General features: G+C 44.9%; 1 protein-coding gene across 3 annotated transcripts in view; it reads left to right on the forward strand.

Moving 5' to 3' along the window:
* The window catches only part of LOC310762214 (cytochrome P450 2J2-like), a 205,759-nt gene extending 185,959 nt beyond the window's left edge, over window positions 1-19,800 (forward strand). Inside the window, exons 3-9 of one of the 3 annotated variants that reach the window (XM_083612908.1) lie at window positions 11,023-11,172; window positions 11,375-11,535; window positions 14,022-14,198; window positions 15,362-15,503; window positions 17,075-17,262; window positions 17,727-17,868; window positions 19,038-19,800. In XM_083612908.1, the coding sequence (XP_083469034.1) occupies window positions 11,023-11,172; window positions 11,375-11,535; window positions 14,022-14,198; window positions 15,362-15,503; window positions 17,075-17,262; window positions 17,727-17,868; window positions 19,038-19,225 (1,148 nt within the window). In that variant the 3' untranslated portion in view covers window positions 19,226-19,800. The remainder of the gene's footprint in view (window positions 1-11,022; window positions 11,173-11,374; window positions 11,536-14,021; window positions 14,199-15,361; window positions 15,504-17,074; window positions 17,263-17,726; window positions 17,869-19,037) is intronic. The other 2 variants (XM_083612909.1, XR_014547897.1) reach the window with 2 other exon arrangements.
* The last annotated feature ends 951 nt before the right edge of the window (window positions 19,801-20,751 follow it).

Below are 20,751 nucleotides of genomic sequence, written 5' to 3' on the forward strand. Positions count from 1 at the left end.
ATGCACCAACTACTGGTGCTGAAGAAACTGAAATTGACCAATTCTATGAAGACTTACAACACCTTCTAGAAATGACACAAAATAAGGATGATCTTCTCATTATAGGGGATTGGAATGCTAAAGTAGGGAATCAAGAGGAACAAGTGGCAAGTTTGGACTTGGAGATCAAAACGAAGCAGGGCAAAGGCTAATAGAATTCTGTCAAGAGAACAAGCTGGTCATCACAAACACACTTTCCCAACAACACAAAAGAAGACTCTACACATGGACATCACCAGATGGGCAGCATCGAAATCAGATTGATTATATTCTCGGCAGCCAAAGATGGAGAAGCTCTATACAGTCAGCAAAAACAAGACCTGGAGCTCACTGTGGCTCAGATCATCAGCTTCTTATAGCAAAATTCAAGCTTAAACTGAAGAAAGTAGGAAAAACCACTGGGCCGGTAAGATACAATCTAAATCAAATCCCTTATGAATACACAGTGGAAGTGAGGAACAGGTTTAAGGACTTAGATTTGGTGGACAGAGTGCCTGAAGAACTATGGATGGAGGCTCACAACATTATACAGGAGGCAGCAACGAAAACCATCCCAATGAAAAGGAAATGCAAGAAAGCAAAGTGGGTGTCCAACGAGGCCTTACAAATAGCGGGAGACAGAAGGCAAGCAAAATGCGAGGGAGATAGTGAAACATACAGGAAATTGAATGCAGATTTCAAAAAAAACAGCAAGGAGAGACAAGAAGGACTTCTTAAACGAGCAATGCAAAGAAATAGAGGAAAACAACAGTAAGGGAAGAACCAGAGATCTGTTCAAGAAAATTGGAGATATGAAAGGAACATTTCGTACAAAGATTACCATAATAAAAGACAAAAGTGGAAAGGACCTAACAGAAGCAGAAGACATCAAGAAGAGGTGGCAAGAATACACAGAGGAATTATACCAGAAAGATATGGATGGCTCGTAGTGTGGTTGCTGACCTTGAGCCAGACATCCTGGAGAGTGAAGTCAAATGGGCCTTAGAAAGCACTGCTAATAACAAGGCCAGTGGAAGTGATGGTATTCCAGCTGAACTATTCAAAATTTTAAAAGATGATGCTGTTAAGGTGCTACACTCAATACGCCAACAAGTTTGGAAAACTCAGCAGTGGCCAGAAGATTGGAGAAGATCAGTCTACATCCCAAACCCAAAGAAAGGCAGTGCCAAAGAATGCTCCAACTACCGCACAATTGCACTCATTTCACACGCTAGCAAGGTTATTCTTAAAATTCTACAAGGAAGGCTCAAGCAGTATGTGTACCGAGAACTCCCAGAAGTGCAAGCTGGATTTAGAAGAGGCAGAGGAACCAGAGACCAAATTGCAAACATGCGCTGGATTATGGAGAAAGCTAGAGAGTTCCAGAAATACATCTACTTCTGCTTCATTGACTATGCAAAAGCCTTTGTGTCGACCACAGCAAACTATGGTAAGTTCTTAAAGAAATGGGAGTGCCTGATCACCTCATCTGTCTCCTGAGAAATCTCTATGTGGGACAAAAAGCCACAGTTAGAACTGGATATGGAACAACTGATTGGTTCAAAATTGGGAAAGGAGTACAACAAGGCTGTATATTGTCTTCCTGCTTATTTAACTTATATGCAGAATTCATCATGCGAAAGGCTGGGCTGGATGAATCCCAAGCCGGAATTAAGATTGCCGGAAGAAATATCAACAACCTCAGATAGGCAGATGACACAATAGTGATGGCAGAAAGTGAGGAGGAATTAAAGAACTTTTTAATGAGGGTGAAAGAGGAGAGCGCAAAATATGGTCTGAAGCTCAACATCAAAAAAACGAAGATCATGTCCACTGGTCCCATCACTTCCTGGTAAATAGAAGGGGAAGAAATGGGGTGCAGTGAGAGATTTTACTTTCTTGGGCTCCATGATCACTTCAGATGGTGACAGCAGCCACGGAATTAAAAGACTCCTGGTTCTTGGGAGAAAAGCAATGACAAACCTAGACAGCATCTTAAAAAGCAGAGACATCACCTTGCCAACAAAGGTCCATATAGTAAACGCTATGGTTTTCCCAGTAGTGATGTATGGAAGTGAGAGCTGGACCATAAAGAAGGCTGTTCACAGAAGAATTGATGCTTTTAAATTCTGGTGCTGGAGGAGACTCTTGAGAGTCCCATGGACTGCAAGAAGATCAAACCGATCCATTCTTAAGGAAATCAGTCCTGAGTGCTCACTGGAAGGACAGATCGTGAAGCTGAGGCTCCAATACTTTGGCCACCTCATTAGAAGAGAAGACTCCCTGGAAAAGACCCTGATGTTGGGAAATTTGAAGGGCACAAGGAGAAGGGGACGACAGAGGACGGGATGGTTGGATAGTGTTCTTGAAGCTACCAGCATGAGTTTGACCAAACTGTGGGAGGCAGTGGAAGACAGGAGTGCCTGGCGTGCTCCGGTCCATGGGGTCACGAAGAGTCTGACACGACTAAATGACTAAACAACAACAACAACAAAACTGTCAGAGCCTGCTTCTTGTGTGGGAGAGCCTACCAACCTGACAGCTTGCCAAATCTCTCTTCTCTCACACACCGAGGGACGATAGAGAGCAGAATGCAAGGGCAAGTACCTGAGGGTGTGGACACAGTGGGGGCTGGAGCAGCGGGAGTGGGGGCAGGAGAGCCCAGGGGTGCCATAAATGAACTGCTGCAGTACAGCTGACAGCTGAAATCACAGCTAGATACCCTCACCAGGCCCTCGGCGAACAAAGACTGCATTTAGAGGCAGAAAGGACTCTCAGAGCCTGTAAAATGCCTGTTTCCAACCCCTCTAAATACGCAGGTTACCTGGCGGACTATCTTGCCTTTAAAACGAAGCTCTCTATTTTCTGGACATGAGAGCAGTGGATTTTAAATCTGATAAGGAGAGAGTGTTAGGATATTTCCGTTCCACCTTAAAAAGGGAGCAGGTTGTTGTGTCACAGCCTGCGTATTTCCTGTTCACAGGATGTTTTCTGTTTTGTTCTCTCTCTCTGTGCCTGAGACATCGAAGCAGGCAGTCATGTTTTTTCTTTGTTCTGACCAACGCTGAATAAAGTTGTAGATAATGCTCTCCTGAGTGCATCTTTTGTTGTGCGAACTCTGCTGAAAGAGCATGCACTAGCCTTGGAATGTGGCATGTTATTTCTGAGGCTCGTGTCGCTAATTGACTGATACTGTATCTACGGGAGATCGATGGATCGTCCGGAGACGAAGTGGGGGCATGATGGCCTTTGTCTCCCTGGCAGTATCCCAACAACAGGTTTCGGGCCCAGATTCACGGCACTTACAGGAGAGTAAGACTGCGACAGACTGCTGTGAGGTATGTGGGAAAAGCGAAAGTAAGGCTTTTCTGTTGCCACGGCAGAGAGACTTTGATGTCCGGCCGGCTAATTGGCCTGGGAGTCGAGCCAAGCAGGCTTCATGATTTATGAGCTGCCGAGATAAGGTGTTTTTGAAGGCATAAAGGCTCATGGCTCAAGTAAAACCCTGGAATAGAGTTTTTCCAAGCCTCAGATGATGGCACTCAGTGCCCTAAGTTAAATGGCCAAAATTATAAGGCCTGGGCAAGCTGGTGTGAGAGCCTGCTTCGACAGTTTGGAGTGTGGCATACTGTGTGTGAAGCCCCTCCAGTTCCTCTGACAGATAGATGGAAGGCCCAAGATTCAAGGGCCATAGACGTAATAGTCTTATCCGTCTCTCTGGAGGATATATCAACACTGGCTGGCAACACGACAGCACGTCAGATGTGGAATGCTTTGAAGGTAGCCCATCTGCCGGTCATCCCAGCCCAGAGTGTGACTGCGTCGTAGGTCCTGGCTGTTTCCCAAATTGAGAGTGATTGCAGGGATGCCGAGGGCACCGGTTGCAAGCTGCAGGGGGAGCTGACTGTGATGTCATCCCAGGCAGCATTCCAGCCTCCAGGGGGAGCCAAGGAGTTGGCAGCTGAGAGCTCTGTTTCTCATGATAGCCAAGGTCATCCTCACAGATACCGGAAGGCCAGAAGTAAACAGAGACAGAAGCCAGCAGATGGCCCAAAGCAAAAGGGGGGAGGAAAGCCCACGCCAGAGAAAAACAAGGCTTTGTTAGCTGGCACTGCTTCACTGAAGGCCAAAGGCAAATTTGATGGCCAGGAGCAGGGGGGCAAGCAGCAGCAGCCCAAGCTAGTGGAAAACAAGGTTCTGTTTGCTGGCACTGCGTCCCCAAAAGCCAAAGTAAGATTTATTGTTGACTCTGGTGCTACCCGCCATCTATCAAAGGATCGGCACCTGTTTATCTCCTTCACGCCTCACGATGGAGAGATCCACCAGGCTGATGGAAAGACGTTGTGAATTGCAGGAGTCGGGAATGTGAGACTGGCAAGTCTGCACGCTACCATCAGAGATGTACTTTATGTTCCAGATTCTGCAGACAATTTGCTCAGTGCCCCACAGCTGACTGGGCATGGCTTTGAGATTTCCTTCAAGAGGAGCATCTGTGTCATCAGGAAAGGCAAAGAGGACATTTTGCATGCAAAGTTTATGGATGGCTTATTCTGCATAACTTATGATGACAATGCTGTTGCTGTGCCTAATGTTGATTCTTGTTGTGTTGCACAAACTAACAAAGTTCTTCATGCAGGATGTATTCACGAGGCGCACAGAAGATTTGGACACATGTCTTGGCAGGCACTGGTGAAGATGCCTGAGTTGGTTCAGGGTTTGAACATCAAGCCCTGTAAGTTTCACATGAAATGTGTATCTTGTGCAGAGAACAAGGTGAAGGTTGCTCCAAAAGGCAAGGAGTCTAGCAGGCAGGCTTCCAAACCCTACCAGCTAGTCCACGCAGACCTGGTTGGTCCACTTGAGCCCTCTTTGGGTGGAGCAAGGTAATTCATGGTTTTAATTGATTCTTTTTCCAGGTACATTCATGTGTTTATGCTCGAGCAGAAATCGCAAGCGTTTCCTAGGTTCAAGGCATTCTGTGCAAGGTTGGAGAATGCTCACCGTAAACGTATCGGCTGTCCCTTTACTGATTGGGGCGGGGAGTTCACTTCTCAGCAGTTTGAAGCTTTCCTGACTGAGAAGGGAATCCAGCATGACCTCTCAACACCTAGATCGCCATGGATAAATGGACTTACTGAGCGAGAAAACCAAACTTTGCTTCAAGGCCTAAAAACCTTGTTGCATGATGCCAATCTCCCTGAGAAGTTTTGGGGGAGGCTTTGTCCACATTCGTTTATTCCTATAACAGGAGACTGTCATCACCTATTGGTTGTACTCCCTATGAGAAGATGCTTGGTAAGAAACCTTACGTCAAGCACATGAGAATCTTTGGTTCTGACATGTGGGTACACACCCCACAGAGCAACAAGCTTGGGAAGCGTGGGGCACATGGTTTGTTCATGGGGTACGAAAAAGGTGCATACAGGGTATGGATGACTGATTCTAAGTCCATTAAGTTCACAAAGAGTGTTGAGTACAATCCTAAGTGGGGGGAAAATGTGGGAATTTTCCAGAGTTACCCAGAGGAAGATGAAGGTGATGTGAAAAAAGCAGATGATGTTCAGGGAGAAGAGGAAGCTGAGGATGATGATGATGATGATCAGAGTTCGGATTCCAGCTCAGTGGGCGGCGGTGCTGCTGATGTCAGCTACAGTGATGACACAGCAGACTACAAGAGCGCAAAGGCCTCAGTCAGACCATCTGATGCGTCTGACAATGAACTGGAAGAACCACTGTTCACCATTGGTCACTTTTCTCCTAAGAAGGAGGAGATGAGTGAAGAAGACTTGCGTCTAGTACGCAGATCTGAAAGGGCGACAAAAGACAAACCTCCAAAGAGATTTGCTGATGAGTTTGCTAAGATGGCAACTGCTGTTCTTAGTAGCTCAGAGAAGGTGTGGGAACCTTCAAGCTTCAAAGAGGTTCAGGAGTTAACCTCTAAAGATGCTGAGCCTTGGCTTAATGCCACGAAGGCTGAAGTTGATTCCTTGAACAGGAACCAAACTTGGGAGCTGGTACCGGTAGTCCCAGGAATGAGACTGGTTGGCAGCAAATGGGTCTTCAAGGCCAAGACAGACCAGAATGGCAAGGTTGTCAGACACAAAGCCAGATTGGTTGCCAGAGGTTTTTCACGGGTACCAGGACAGGATTACCACGAGACCTGCTCACCCACCGTCAAGTATGAGAGCATTCGGCTAATGCTCAAGATTGCTGCAGAGGAGAAACTGCATGTTTCCCATCACAACATTAATACAGCTTTTTTGTACGGGATTTTGGGGGAGGAGCTGTATGTGCTTCCACCTGATGGAATGCAGATACAGAAGGGAATGGTCTGTAAACTGCGGAAATCCTTATATGGTCTCAAGCAGAGTGCCAGATGTTGGAACACAAAAGTCACTTAGACATTGCTTTCTCTAGGTTTTCACCAAGGCAAAGCTGATCCATGTGTGTTTGTCAAGGAGGAGGGGCAAAACAAACTGTATTGTTTATGTTTTGTTGATGATCTTCTGATGTTTTGGAAGAATCAGGCTTTGTACCAAAGCACCCTAGCTTAGCTGAAGGAGCACTTTGACATGAAGGATCTTGGTGAGGTATCCAACTATCTTTCTCTGCAGGTGGAGAGGGACCAAGCAGGTAATTTTCTGGTACACCAAACACAGAAAATTGCTGATGTATTAACCAGGTTGAATTTGGTTGATGCAAACCCAGCAGACACACCGATGGTGACAGGTTACCAGGTAGATAGTACTGCTGAAGCGTTTTCTGACACTACGCTGTACAGATGCATTCTAGGCAAGTTGAATTTCATTGCTAGATGCTCAAGACCTGACATAGCTGTAAGCACTAACCTGCTTAGCAGACATGCTAACAATCCTACTGTTCAGGATTGGAAAGCTCTGAAGTGCATAGCCCGCTATTTGAAAGGGACTTTGCACTACAGGCTGAGGTTCACCAGTCAGAAGACTGGAGGTCTTGAAATCTTTGCAGATGCTAGTTTTGGAAGTGACACCACGGATGGTACAAGCACTTCTGGAGTATGCTACATGTACAACCACTGGTTGTGCAAAAAGCAGACGACAGTAAGCCTAAGTTCCTGTGAAGCAGAACTCAATGCTATGTCATTTTCACTCATGGATTGTGAATGGTTGATGCAATTGTTTAAGGACATCAGAGTTTCTGTGAAATGTCCTATACAAGTGTATCAAGACAATAGATCCTGTTTGGCTTTGCTGTACTCAGGGAGTTGCAAGCAAAGAACCAAGTACTTGCAGATTAAGCTACATTGTGCAAGAGAGTGTATTCAGAAAGGACTCATTCGGGTGTCCTACATGCCAGGAAATGAAATTCCTGCTGATCTGTTGTCTAAGGTTGTTAACAGAGAACAACTTAAGGTTTATGTACAGAGGTTGCAATTGGGTTGGACCACAGGTACTACAGGTTACACGGAAAGGGGGAGGATGTTAGGATATTTCCGTTCCACCTTAAAAAGGGAGCAGGTTGTTGTGTCACAGCCTGCGTATTTCCTGTTCACAGGATGTTTTCTGTTTTGTTCTCTCTCTCTGTGCCTGAGACATCGAAGCAGGTAGTCATGTTTTTTCTTTGTTCTGACCAACGCTGAATAAAGTTGTAAATAATGCTCTCCTGAGTGCATCTTTCGCTGTGCGAACTCTGCTGAAAGAGTGTGCACCAGCCTTGGAATGTGGCATGTTATTTCTGAGGCTCGTGTCGCTAATTGACTGATACTGTATCTACGGGAGATCGATGGATCGTCCGGAGACGAAGTGGGGGCATGATGGCCTTTGCCTCCCTGGCAGTATCCCAACAGAGAGTGCCATATTTAATTGGCATGTTAGAAGGCAATGCTAAAGGATGGACAATTCCTCTAATGGCAGCCAAGCACCGCACCCTCTCAAACCTGGGGGAGTTTCTGGAAACTATGGATGGAATTTTTATTGATCCCCTGCAGAATGTTACCTCTGCACAACAACCGTTAAACCTCCACCAGGGGAGTGATTCTGTCTCCACGTTATGGACTGCATTCAACTTGTTAGTTCAAAAGCTTGGGTGGCAAGCAAACAGTCAGCTTTTGGCAGCCATGTTCTTGGTGGGGTGGAATGAATTGATATTAGATGAACTGGCGAGAATGCTGCCCATGGACTCTTTGGATGATGTGGTCCGAGCTTCACTGAAGCTTGGACTGAGGCAGTAGCAGTGGAAGTTGGAGAAGAGGGGGCAAGTATGACCCATGTTTGTGAAAAGCCACATTCCTAACATGCCTGAGCAGAGAGTTGGCAGCATGCCCAGACAGGGAGACTTTCCAGAGCAGATGCAACTGGGCTCAGCAGGGAGGGGGAACCCTGGAACAGCTGGAATGGCGGGGGGCCAACGTCACAAACGTTGCTTTGCAGGTGGGCGATCTGGACATTTGGCAAGACAGTGTCCAAGCAAGAAGAATGGGGGTTTTCTGTCTGGGGCTTGTGTCGAGGGAGGTCCAAAAACTAAGGAAGCACTGGCGGGAAACGGGAAGCCCCAGTCCATGAAGGAGGCTGGCAGCTGGGAAGGAAGTCAGTAAAGAGCCCTCTCATTGAAACGGCGGTTCCTGGGATCGCGGTGCCAGTGACACTACAACTCCCAGACAGCTGCAGGGTGCAGGTCCAGGGACTCATAGACTCAGGGGCTTCCCTGGACTTTTTAGACTCAGACTTCGTAGAGCAGCAGAAGCTGGGCTCGCAGCGACAAGAAGCCCCATTGGAAGTGCAACCAATTGATGGCAGGCCGTTGGTGGGGAGGCAAGTTGCCTATGGCACATGGCCCATGGGGGTGGAGTTGTCAGGCCGCAAGGAGACAATGATGTTAGCTCACAAAACATGATCCAGTAATAGCATGGGGGCAGCGTTCTTTAACGTTTGATTCAGCTTACTGCCAAGAACACTGCCTAGGGTTCGAAGCGCGAATAGAGGTAGGAGCCAAGGGGGCATAGGTAGGGGGGGAAACTCATGGGGGAGGAGAGCTCCATACCCCCACAGTATAAGGCCTATAGGGATGTGTTCTGTGAAAAATGAGGCAGATAAGTTACCCACCCCACAGACCTCATGACTGCAAAATAGACTTGGTGCCTGGTGCCAGGATACCCACCTATACCCATCTATATTCCATGTTGGAAGCAGAATTAGCCAACTTGCGGGAGTTTCTGAAGAAGAACTTGGAACGTGAGTTTATTAGGCTGTCTTGAGCACCTGGTGGGTCACCAGTGTTCTTTGTGAACAAGAAAGACACCCCAGAAAGATGTCTCGTGGTGATCTACAGAAAAACCAACAGCCTCATGATTCCTAGTCAATACCCCTTGCCACATATTGGTGACCTGCTGGAGAGGTTACAGTCGGTGAAATTTTTTACCAAGCTGGACCTGAGGGGGGCATACAATTTGATACATGTGAGACAAGGAGACAAGTGGAAAATGGCTTATAATACCAGATTTGGAAGCTTTGAATACTTAGTTATGCCTTTGGGGCTACAATTGGGCACGGCCACATGCCAGGTGTTCATCAATCATGTACTGGCAGATTTATTGGACAATACAGTTTTGTGTTACCTAGATGACGTGCTGATCTACTCTGAGAGCCCAGAAGAGCACGTGCGACACGTGACGGAGGTGCTGCATAGACTAAGGACACACCACCTCTATGCGAAATTGGAAAAGTGCCAGTTTCATGTCAAGGGGGTGGAATTTGGGGTTATCACATCTCTCCTGAAGGGGTGTACATGGACCTAGCCAAGGTGCAGGCAGTGTTAGATTGGCAGAAGCCAAAGACTAAGAAAGACGCACAGAGATTCTTAAGCTTTGCTAATTATTACCACAAGTTTGTGCCCAATTATTCTTGGCTCATGGCTTTCCTTACAGACTTGCTTGAGGAGCAAGAAGCCGTTCTTCTGGACAGAGGAGGCACAAGATGCGTTTGAGAAGCTCAAGATGCGTTTGAGAAGCAGCGGAGGAGTACCTGCACCACACAGATCCACATCGGCCGATGGTGGTGGAGAGGGGTGCGTCAGAAAGTGCCATAGGAGCTGTGTTGCTACAAGAAGACCGTAACGGAGATTTGAGGCTGTGTGCCTTCTACTCCCAAAAGTTGAACGCTTCAGAACGGAATTACACCATTTGGGAGAGAGAATTGCTCACCATAAAAGAAGTGCTGGGGGTGTGGAGACATTTCCTCAAAGGAGCCCAACACCAAGTGGAGGTACACGGACCACAAGAACTTAGAACACTGGCTAATGGTGAGGCATCTGAACCAGAGGCAAATTAGATTGGCACAGTTCTTTTGCTCTTTTCAACTTCCGAATCTGATACATGCCGGGGCACCAGAACCAGAGGGCGGATGTCCTGTCCCGGAAGCTGGAGTATCTGGAGGGGGAGTCAGCCACCGGGCTGAGGCATATTCTGAAACCAGAACAGTTACAGCTGGTGGCAGCTCCCATAGTTGAAACTGCAGACTTCAAGATACAGATGGAAGTGGATCGAATAGTACTCTTCCAATCCTGTATGATGACCTTATCCCCCCCCCCCAAAAAAATTCCAACCATTCTTCCATGTTTAAAAACAATAAATCCTTCATTTTTATTTTAACAGAAAACTCTCCTCTGTAGTCTTTTATTTTAAAATAATCCATAGTTATTTACTTGTATATTCATTATTTTACACCCAGTTGTATATCTTGCGATGGCATTTCCTGTAGGGAAATTTAGCAAGAGAAAAAGAAAGGAACTTCCATTTCTACCACTTCCATTCTTTTCCCAATAGCATCACCAGAAGCTTGATAGATTTCCCCTCTAAATTCCCTCCAATTTGTACCCAGAATCCTTTCTGCATCATCTTGTAATTCTTTGCTTTAGAGAGACTAAGCGGCTCTTACATGCAAGGGTATGAACTTCAGTAAACATTGTTCTGAGATGGCAACTTTTTACATTGATTTCTGCAAGTAATAATTTCTCATTGATTTTCCATAGGTATTGTATTATCAAATGGTCACACCTGGAGGCAACAAAGACAGTTTGGTGTAGTTACTATGCGGAAGTTGGGGTTGGGGAAGAAAGGCATGGAGCACCGAATAGCAGAGGAGGCTCATCAGCTCGTGGAGGTTTTTGCACGTTCAAATGGTATGTGATGAGGGGTGATGGTGCTGAGCTGGCGTATGAAGATTTATTTGTGTACTACTTATGTCCATTTTAGAAAGGAATGTGATATGTTTTTCTTGGTTCCTAAAGGAGATCCCAGCAGTTTCTCTTGGCCACCATAAAATCCTACTCTCAGTATGAACAGGAGCAGCTGAACTAACATTAGTTTAATTTTATTTTGCAGGACAGCCACTTGATCCCTCCATGCCCATCACTAATTCAGTCTCCAACGTGATATGTGCTGTGGCTTTTGGGCACCGGTTTGCTCTTGAAGATGAACAGTTCCAGAAGCTGATAGAAGCCATTGATTTTATCCTACAATTTGTATGTAGCTTTGTTCATGGTGTGAGTAGTCATTTTCATTTCTACTATGCCCTAAATACCACAAATCAGTATTTTGAAATTGATCTGAGATAAGGGCCACTTACTGTCTCACAGCCTGATCAATTTCTCATGATTACCATTGAGATTTTTTTTAAAAAGGAGTAGGAAGAATTTGTCCACTACAGAAGACTCTTTGGAGGAAAGATGGGATAAAAATGGAACAATGGCCTTCAGAACAGGTCATCAAGAGCCCACCAAAGGGGACAGAGGTGAACAAAATAATCTTCCCAAGAAGGGAATTACATAGTTTTGTTGCCATCATTGAAAACTAAATGTATCTACTCTCTAGCCACTTAGCAATGACAATGATGATGGCGTCCATGGTGAGGCCCCTGCAGCCAGCCTTGGCTGGAATTTTTTAAAAGTAAGAGAGACCTGCAACTCAAGCACTGTCCCTACTGCTAAGGAAAGCAGCTCCCTTCTGCATGACCCAACTAAACCCTTTTTCCAAACTTAAGTTCGGTTCTCCACATTTCTACATACATTCCGGATCTTTAAAAAAAAAAGGACTCATGAAACTTCATCAGCATTTTTCTGCTAATTTATCCTAATGCACACATTTGTTTGCAATTTTGCCCGATATACACATTTCTGCAAAGCAGTATATTGTAGGACTGTATGTTATTTTCACTATTATATGCATTTTAAGGCACACAAAACCATATCATTGCATTTCCATTTTTGTAAGCATCACTTGACTGGGAAACTACAGGCAAATTTATATCAGCATTCAAGCCACATTTTGCAAAAAGGAATTTTATTACTGTGAGCAGTTTCTGAGCTCTGGGCACAGTACTAAGCCTAAATTTTCCGATTAAAACTGCAGAATGGAAGGAAAGGAGGACCTTTTTCTGCCTCCTCACTTCCAGCTTTCATATCTCAGTTTTTAACATTGCTTTATATTAGTCCAATTTTTATTTTCTAGCTCCTTATGTATTCAGAAAATATAAGTAATTGATCTTTAATGAGAAAACAAGGAACGAGAAAAAACATCCTTCTTCAAGGTTTAGTTTTTTGTAATGAAAGATCAGAATTACTTGACTGGCAAACTGGAAGATTTAATAAATACAACTAAAAAATTAAAAAATTGGAGAAGTGTACTGTCAGAGCTGCCCGAGATCCCAGCTCACAAAGGACCAATGCCGCTTCGTTGTTAGGTACGAAAGTCTTTATTGAAGTTCAGTTTCACTTCCACAGCCGCAGCGTGCAGCTCTGCGTCTCAAACCCTAGACCACTGAAGCTCCGTCTGAATCTCCTCCCCCCAGACACCAGTTTAAGACTCAAGCCTTGCTCCACCTCTTCCTCTGCTCTTTCCTCCTCTGGTTCCGCCTGTCCGTCGGGGTCTCGCCCTTTCTAGACTCTTCTGACGCTGAATCCCCTGAGTCTTCCCCCTCCCTCCGGCGGGCTTTAGGAGCTGGTTCCCAATCCGGGTCTCCTGCTGTCCCTCGCGCCCGTACATTTGAACTTGGCGCGCGCGCCCAGCCGGCAACTTTCCTCCTGACCGTTTCACTGCTGCTGTCACTGCTTCCCCCTTCGGGGAGGCTAGCTGCAACTGACCTCCCCTCCGTTCCCCCACTCTCCGATGGAGGCGTGGTCAGCCCTGACTCATCTTCTCTCCCCGCTGGAGGAGACGCTGGTCCTGACACATGTGACTCTTCCCCCCCACTACCCTCTGGTGGGGAAACTGGTCCTGATCCCCCGCTGCTGCTTTGGGGGTCCCCGCTGGCTCCTTGTTTCTGGTGCGTCCCCCCCTGGGACCCCCCTTGCCCTGATCATCGGCGCCCCCTTCTGGGAATCTTCTGATTCGCTGGAGAAGCTCATGGAATCTCTCGGGTCACTGTCATACTCCCCTACGCTGCCCTCGGATTCTTCCCCTTCGCTCTCCATTTCCTCTCTCCCCTGTGCTCCTGCTCCTGTTTTTTTGTTTTTTTCCCAAAATAAATTTTTATTGGTTTATCATTATATATACATATAAACAAATACAAAATATAATACATAAATTACATGTGTCATATCCAGTCCATGAATCATACATATATTACATAGTTGTTTTAAGCTTTAGGCAAATTTGCTTTTAAATGTGAACTTACCTGAATTCCCCCCACACCCTGTTCTCCACCCACACTCACCTACCATAAAAGGCCACTAACTTGTTCCAGGAGGGGTCCCCTGATTGTGCCCAGTTTTGGAATGATGCCTGGGAGCTGGAAAAATATTTTGAGCCATAGTTTTCTTTCACATTATCAGCTAGGGATAATTCATAGACTCCAATCATTGGGAGATTCCAGAAAAGTGATAGACACCCTTCCTTCTTCTTAGTGAGAAACTAATATGCTAGCCTTGAAGAATAATGCAGATCATGTTTTTTAAAGTGCAATTCCAAAGCACAAACGGTGTGACCAAGCTTCCTCATGGTAATGGCAGCATTTCTGCTATCTTTCCTTTAGCTTTGTGAAATTCTCCCATGGCTCATGAAACATCTCCCAGGGCCCCACAAGAAGGCCTTGTCCTGCATGGAGATGGTGCTTTCATTTGCAAAGGAGGAGATAGAGAAGCATAAGGAGAATCAGTCTCTGCATGATCCACAGGATCTCATTGATTTCTATCTATTTCAGATGGAAAAAGTAAGTATCAGCTTTGAAGCTGAATACTGCTCATCCAAGGAATCATTACATTCCCTGTTATAAGTGAATACTAATCTCTTGCCTGGAAACCAGCATCTTTTTTCCTGAATCTCAGTTGAAAATGGCATAGAATTCCCACCAAATATTTCTCATAGTCAATTTAGTTGCTAAAGTGAGTTGATACCCATCCATTAGCATTGTTAAAAATGTGAGTGGAAAGAGGTGGAAACCTAAGTGTGTTAAGGGGTCTTGCCTATGGAGCATTCCCTCGGTACATAAATTTATTTGGATTGATGTTCATCTGACATTCAAATGTGGACTGAGAAAACAGAAAATCCTAAACAAAATGCTCTTAAACTAGAGTATGACTTCAAATCCCCATCTCATCCATCTTCACATACTAGAAAGGACAAATGTAAATTCATCTTTCACTCTCTGAACAATGCTTATCATGATGACAAATGAATGGTGAAATATGTTTAGTGTTAAATACCATATTTCACCATAATTTTCACATTTTTATGCCAATTATTCCTTTCAAAAAAAGGGGGGGTGCGACGATTATTTGGTGAAAAACCAAGGCACGACCCTTATGTGAGGAAACTGTTTTTTTTAACAAACATAATTATGTTTCTATTGCTTATTACTTGTTACTAACTGTTTTTGGTGTGATTAGGATTCATGGAATACGCATGAACAGGTAAAGGTAAAAGGTAATTCAAATTGGGGCAAGGCAAATGCATGCACAGGGCCGGCCCATCCATGTGGCAGGCTGTGAGAGCTGCCTTGGGCAGTGGAATGCCAACAGGAGGCATCTCTGGGGATGTGCTGCCTAGCCAGCTGCTAGTGGAGAAGCAAAGGGGGCAGCTTCTGGCAAGATTTCACCAATATCTTTCAAGATCTCACCCAGCCCCCAGTTGCTGTTGCCACTTTGTGGGAACTGCTGTGCAACCCAGGTAAGCAGGCAGCAGCAACAGTACAGCGGTGGTGACAACATATTCTCATTTCACCTCAGGCGGTGTAAGAGGACACCCCACCCCTCATGAAGCATGTGTGGGTGGTATGGTAATAAGTGTGTGTGGGGGGGGGAAATAAAGTAAGTGCTGAAGGACAAATTGTAAGGCATGTAAATGACATGTCACTTTCCCCATTTTCAACACCAGAGCAAGAATGACCCAGAGTCCACCTATGATGAAGAAAACTTGGCTCAGTGCATTTTTGACCTCTTTGTAGCAGGGACAGAGACAACCACCGGTTCTCTGAAATGGGCACTTCTCCTCCTGGCAAGTCATCCAGATGTCCAAGGTGAGAGAGGAGAGCCAGGACTTCTCTTGATCACTAGGGTGGAGCATAGTTCTTTAAAGGTTTCATATTGAAAAGAGTTAAAAGTGAGTTTATGATATAAGTTTTGGAAGCCAAATGTTATTGAAATAAGCTAAAAGTTTTGACTTACATATCTGGAAAGATCATTCTCTCCCCCCCTCCACTTTTATGGAACCTATAATTGTAGGGTTGGAAAGGACCCCAAGGGTCTCCTGCCTCTCCGTGCTCCACTACATGAGGGACACGGGTGGCGCTGTGGTCTAAACCAGTGAGCCCCTTGTGCTTGCTAATTACAAGGTTGGCAGTTCAAATCCATGTGACAGGATGGGCTCCCGTTGCTCTGTCCCAGCTTCTGCCAACCTAGCAGTTTGAATGCATGCCAGTGCAAGTAGATAAATAGGTACTGCTGCGTCGGGAAGGTAAACACCGTTTACTCTGGCACTCATCATGGTGTCCAGTTGCACCAGATGTAATATATATATATATACATACACACACACCCCGCCCTCTCCAGCCAAGACCGGGCTCAGGATGGCTAACAACCAATAATAAAAACAAGTTGATTAAAATACAATTTGAAAGATTAAGATACAACATTAAAACAATTAGGGAGCAAAATCCTCCTTCATAGGAGTAGAAAGGAAAAAGAAAGAGGGGGAGGGAATCAAACTGATTCTGAGCCAAAGACTCTGTCTTACAGGCCCTGCAGAAAGAAATCAGAACCTGCAGGGCCCTGGTCTCATGAGACAGAGCGTTCCACCAGGCTGGAGCCAGTGTTGAGAAGTGTTGAGAAGCCCCTGGCTCTGGTTGACGCTCATCTAACTTCCTTAGGGCCCGGGACCTCCAGGGTGTTGCTATATATGGACCTTAAGGTCCTCCATGGGGCATACCAGGAGAGGCGGTCCCGTAGGTACAAGAGTCCTAGGCCATGAAGGGCTTTAAAAGTGAAAACCAGCACCTTAAATCTGACCCTGTACTCCACTGGGAGCCAATGCAGTTGGAAAAGTATATATAACTCCCGCTGGGCTCCGAAGGCTTGCGGATAGCTTCCTGAAGCCTGGAGAGTGAGAGGGGTCGGTGCGCACCAACCCCTCTCGCTCTCCAGGCTTCAGCAAAAGCCTGCATTCGCCCCATAGGACGCACACGCATTTCCCCTTTATTTTTGGAGGGGGGAAGTGCATCCTATAGAGCGAAAAATATGGTAAGTAGGAAATATTGAGAGCCAGGGATGGAGAATACACACACACACACACACACACACACACACACACACACACACTACAGACAGCCTTTGATCCCAGCCCTTCAGCAAATCCAGCCACCAGAAACATCTGAGATTAGCTTCACTTTCAAAAATTTCACACCTGGGAACTAGAATGGGGACGAACCATGGACACAGACTTGAGCTCTTTGAAGGACCAGGTGAGCTGAAAATGCAAGAAACTGGGAGTCATTCACAGAGATTTATGGAATGTGTTCAAGGGAATTAAATGTCCATCTGAAATAAAATGCAGTATTCACAATAAACCTTCTGTTTCCATCATTCTCTTCAGATAAAATGCACAAGGAAATAGAAGATGTCATAGGTTCTGCTCACTCAATCTGCTATCAAGATAAGAAGAAACTGCCCTACACTAATGCTGTGATTCATGAAATGCAGCGCTTTAAATATGTCCTTTTTTTTGGGTTACCTAGGCAATGTACAAAGGATTTGAAGCTGCGTGGTTTTCTCATTCCCAAGGTATAACAGTGTGCTACAACTGCACTCCTGTAGCCCAAGAGCAAAGAGCAGCAGAAGGTTGCATATTGAGAGATGCTGCCAGGCATACAGGAACTTCCTGTCTAGTCAAAAATCTGAAGGGCAAGAGCAGGAGCTCCATCTGCAGACATGTTTCACCATTGGCAAGTGCCATTCCATTGGGCATTTGTGGCAGGGGAGGAGCCTGAAGTATCCAGAGGTATCAGCCTGGTTGTGAGCTTTCATTTTAAAAGAGGTGGGGGAAAGTCCTCTTGTGTTCCTGCCTATTCAGAAAGTATTTTAAGGTGAAGAATACAACCCCCCTATATATATATATATATATATATATATATATATATATATGTAATCACACATGTCTCTGTAATGATTAGTCTTGGAATAGTGTGGGACAATACAGAAATGTTTTGATCTGAATGCATTCCAAATCACTTGTTTCTTATTTGCAGGGGACTGTTATTGTTCCTGATCTACGCTCTGTTCTTCTTGATCCCACACGATGGGAGACACCTGCAGAGTTCAACCCAAATCATTTTTTGGACCAGGATGGACAATATGTGGCTCGAGAAGAATATCTCCCATTTGGTGCAGGTAAATGCAGAAGACCAAGCTACGTTGTGGTCTGTAGATGGGCTTACTAGTCTGCTTCCAGGAAATGACATCAGCAGCAGCACATGAGGGAGTGGGCCGGAGCAGAGGCAGCGTCTTTCTGGCTGGAGTGGCAGCGCTGGTCAGCAGAATGGGGCAGGGCAGTGGCAAGTTAAGGGGATCTCTGGTTTGGTGGCTTGGGACCCATACATGCACATACACTTATGTGGCCTCCATCTGGACCTCCCTACATTTGCCACCCCTGCCCTGTCCCTGAGAGAGGCAGCACTGCCAGGACCAGGATACTGCTGTTCCCCATCTCACATCACACTGCAAGCCATCCAACTTCTTTTCAGGCAGCAAGGCTAAGGCTATCTTTTCATGGGGTACTATTTAGCCTGGTTTGAAAGCACACTCAGAACTGATGAAAACATGCCACTTCCTTACTTCTCCTACTCTGAAATCAAAAGAATATTATTCCTGCAGAAATTCAGCAGACATCATCACTGCTAAGTTACAAATTCTCCAAAGGTCAGATTCATGTGCTTTTCCATACAACATTCAGAAACCTAGTTCCTACCAATGTGAGATAAGTCTGACAGGAAGATTACTTTATGCTCTTAACCCCTTTCTTCATTGCAGATTTGGACAGTTGACAAAAGTTTTCCTTTCATTTTTTTAAGTCAAGTTTTAGTGAAAGTTTTATACATAAGACACAATAAACATCATGCCAATCTAAAAAGGAAAATAGAAAAAAGATGAGGAAAGGAAGAAAAGAAAGAAAAGAAGAAAAGCAAATCACCTCTGTCTAAATTAAATATTCACCCTTATTCTACACACAGAAAAGTGAGCCCTCCCAGCTCCCACTTGGGACCTAGACCCTCTTCCCCCAGTTTCTAGCCCTTCATTTTCAATCCATCCCCTTCCTCAGTGTATCTTCCTTGATATGAGATAGGGAACTTCAAATTACAGAACAAAACATAAGTATAACAAGAGGAAAGAAAGGTTAGCACTGACCAGGCTGGGAAATTGATAGGAGCCTTGATGATTTTGCTATCCTATCTATGTCTAGTTTTCCAAAGTATTAAGGAGAATGTTTATAACTACAAAGCAATGAACACGGGAAAGTAAATTATTGCTCACTTGCTGTCTTTCACTTGTCCCATCATCAGGGTCTCGCATATGTTTGGGAATGCAGCTGGCAAAGATCGAAATATTCATCTTCCTGACCAGCCTGCTGAGGGCATTCAGCTTCCAGCTGCCAGAAGGAGTCAAAGAGCTCAATCAAGAGCCTTTACTAGGGGCTACAACACATCCCCATCCTTATAAACTCTGTGCTGTTCCCCGTTGCAACACATAAGAAAATAGGAAAATATTAGCAGCTGCACCCCTGCTTCCTCCACTCGGTGACCCCTTGGCCACTCCTGACACATGAACCCCCTAGCATTTCCCCTTCCCTTCCCATCTCATCCCATGCAACTACTGAGGTCTCTTTTCACCTTTGCAGCTCCATTTCTGAAGCCACTTCTCTCTTATCTTCTGCAGCTCTGCTTTGCATCCATTTTCCCCTTCACCCCATCTCCTCCTTTTCTTCGGGCCTTTCATGCCCCTGTTTTCATCTTCATCCCTCTCCTAATGCCTCCTTACTCCCTCCTTTTTGACAACTTTCCTTTGCATCCCCATTCTTACTCTCACACCCTTTCCCCCTCCCCTCTACTTTCCTCAAATCTCCCTTACACACACATTCCCACACCTCCTTCTCTCTCCTGCTTCTGTAGCCCCCTTTCAACCCACACTCCATGCTATGTTATTGTATCTTTAAGATGAGCAGACTACTAAGAGCAGGACTGTCTGTTTGTCCAGTTGAAGAAGGTTAAGTTCCTTTGATGGATACTGTACATGTATGCTTGTTAATAAAATATCTCTTCTAAATCAGTACATTGAATCCAGAACTTCATGTTGAAGACAAGACATGGTATCAGGAGTGTGATACATTGTGTGGAGGCACTATGGAATATTTGAAGGCTTCACATGCTTTATCACAGCTAAGAAATGAAAGAGGGAGAAGCTTAAAACAGACGTTCCCCTGACTTTCACTATCCTTTTTTCTTTTTCTTTTAAAAATAATTTTTATTTGGTTTTACCAATATAAAATTATAGTATAATACTGCAACACACATCCACAATTAAGATTCCTCCAAATCTCTGAACTTTCCACCTTCCCCTCCATGGGTTCTGTTATTACACCTTCACTTGGGGTCTTGGTTGACAACAAGCTTAACGTGAGTCAGCAGTGTGATGCAACAGCAAAAATGCTAATGCTGTTCAAGGCTGCATCAACAGAAATATAGTGTCCAGATCAAGGGAGGTAACAGTTTTCTCATGGGACTCGGCTACATTTGTAAAGATAAAGCTCCTTATATGCATTATAACACTATGGCACCAGATCCCGGAATGGAGTCCCATTTTTCTCCAAAGGAACTTCCCTGTATGAAGTTTACAATGCATTTAACTGGGGAAGGATATCAATAATAAAAATGAAAAAAATTGAGGATATAAGACATTTAGTAACTGATTGTTTACAGCATCACCAATTAAATGATATATTCAAAATGGATAAAAGAAATGGATTTAATATTATATGATGCAGTTGAAAATGATTAACAATTGAACCCATGGGGAGGTGGGGGAAAGTCCAAGGATTCAGAGAATTCTATATGTTTATGATTACAACTATTATTTGAATGTAAATGTTAATTGTAATATTGAATAATAATTTTAAAAATACAATGTGTTTAACTGAATTGCTTCTGTGACATGTATTGATCCAGCCCTGCTCTGGAGGGTAGGACTCAAATCAATGGCTTCATGTTACAAAAAAGAAGA

This window comes from Podarcis filfolensis (genome assembly GCF_964270895.1).
Source record: "Podarcis filfolensis genome assembly, chromosome: 5".
In the NCBI taxonomy this organism is placed as follows: Eukaryota; Metazoa; Chordata; class Lepidosauria; order Squamata; family Lacertidae; genus Podarcis; species Podarcis filfolensis.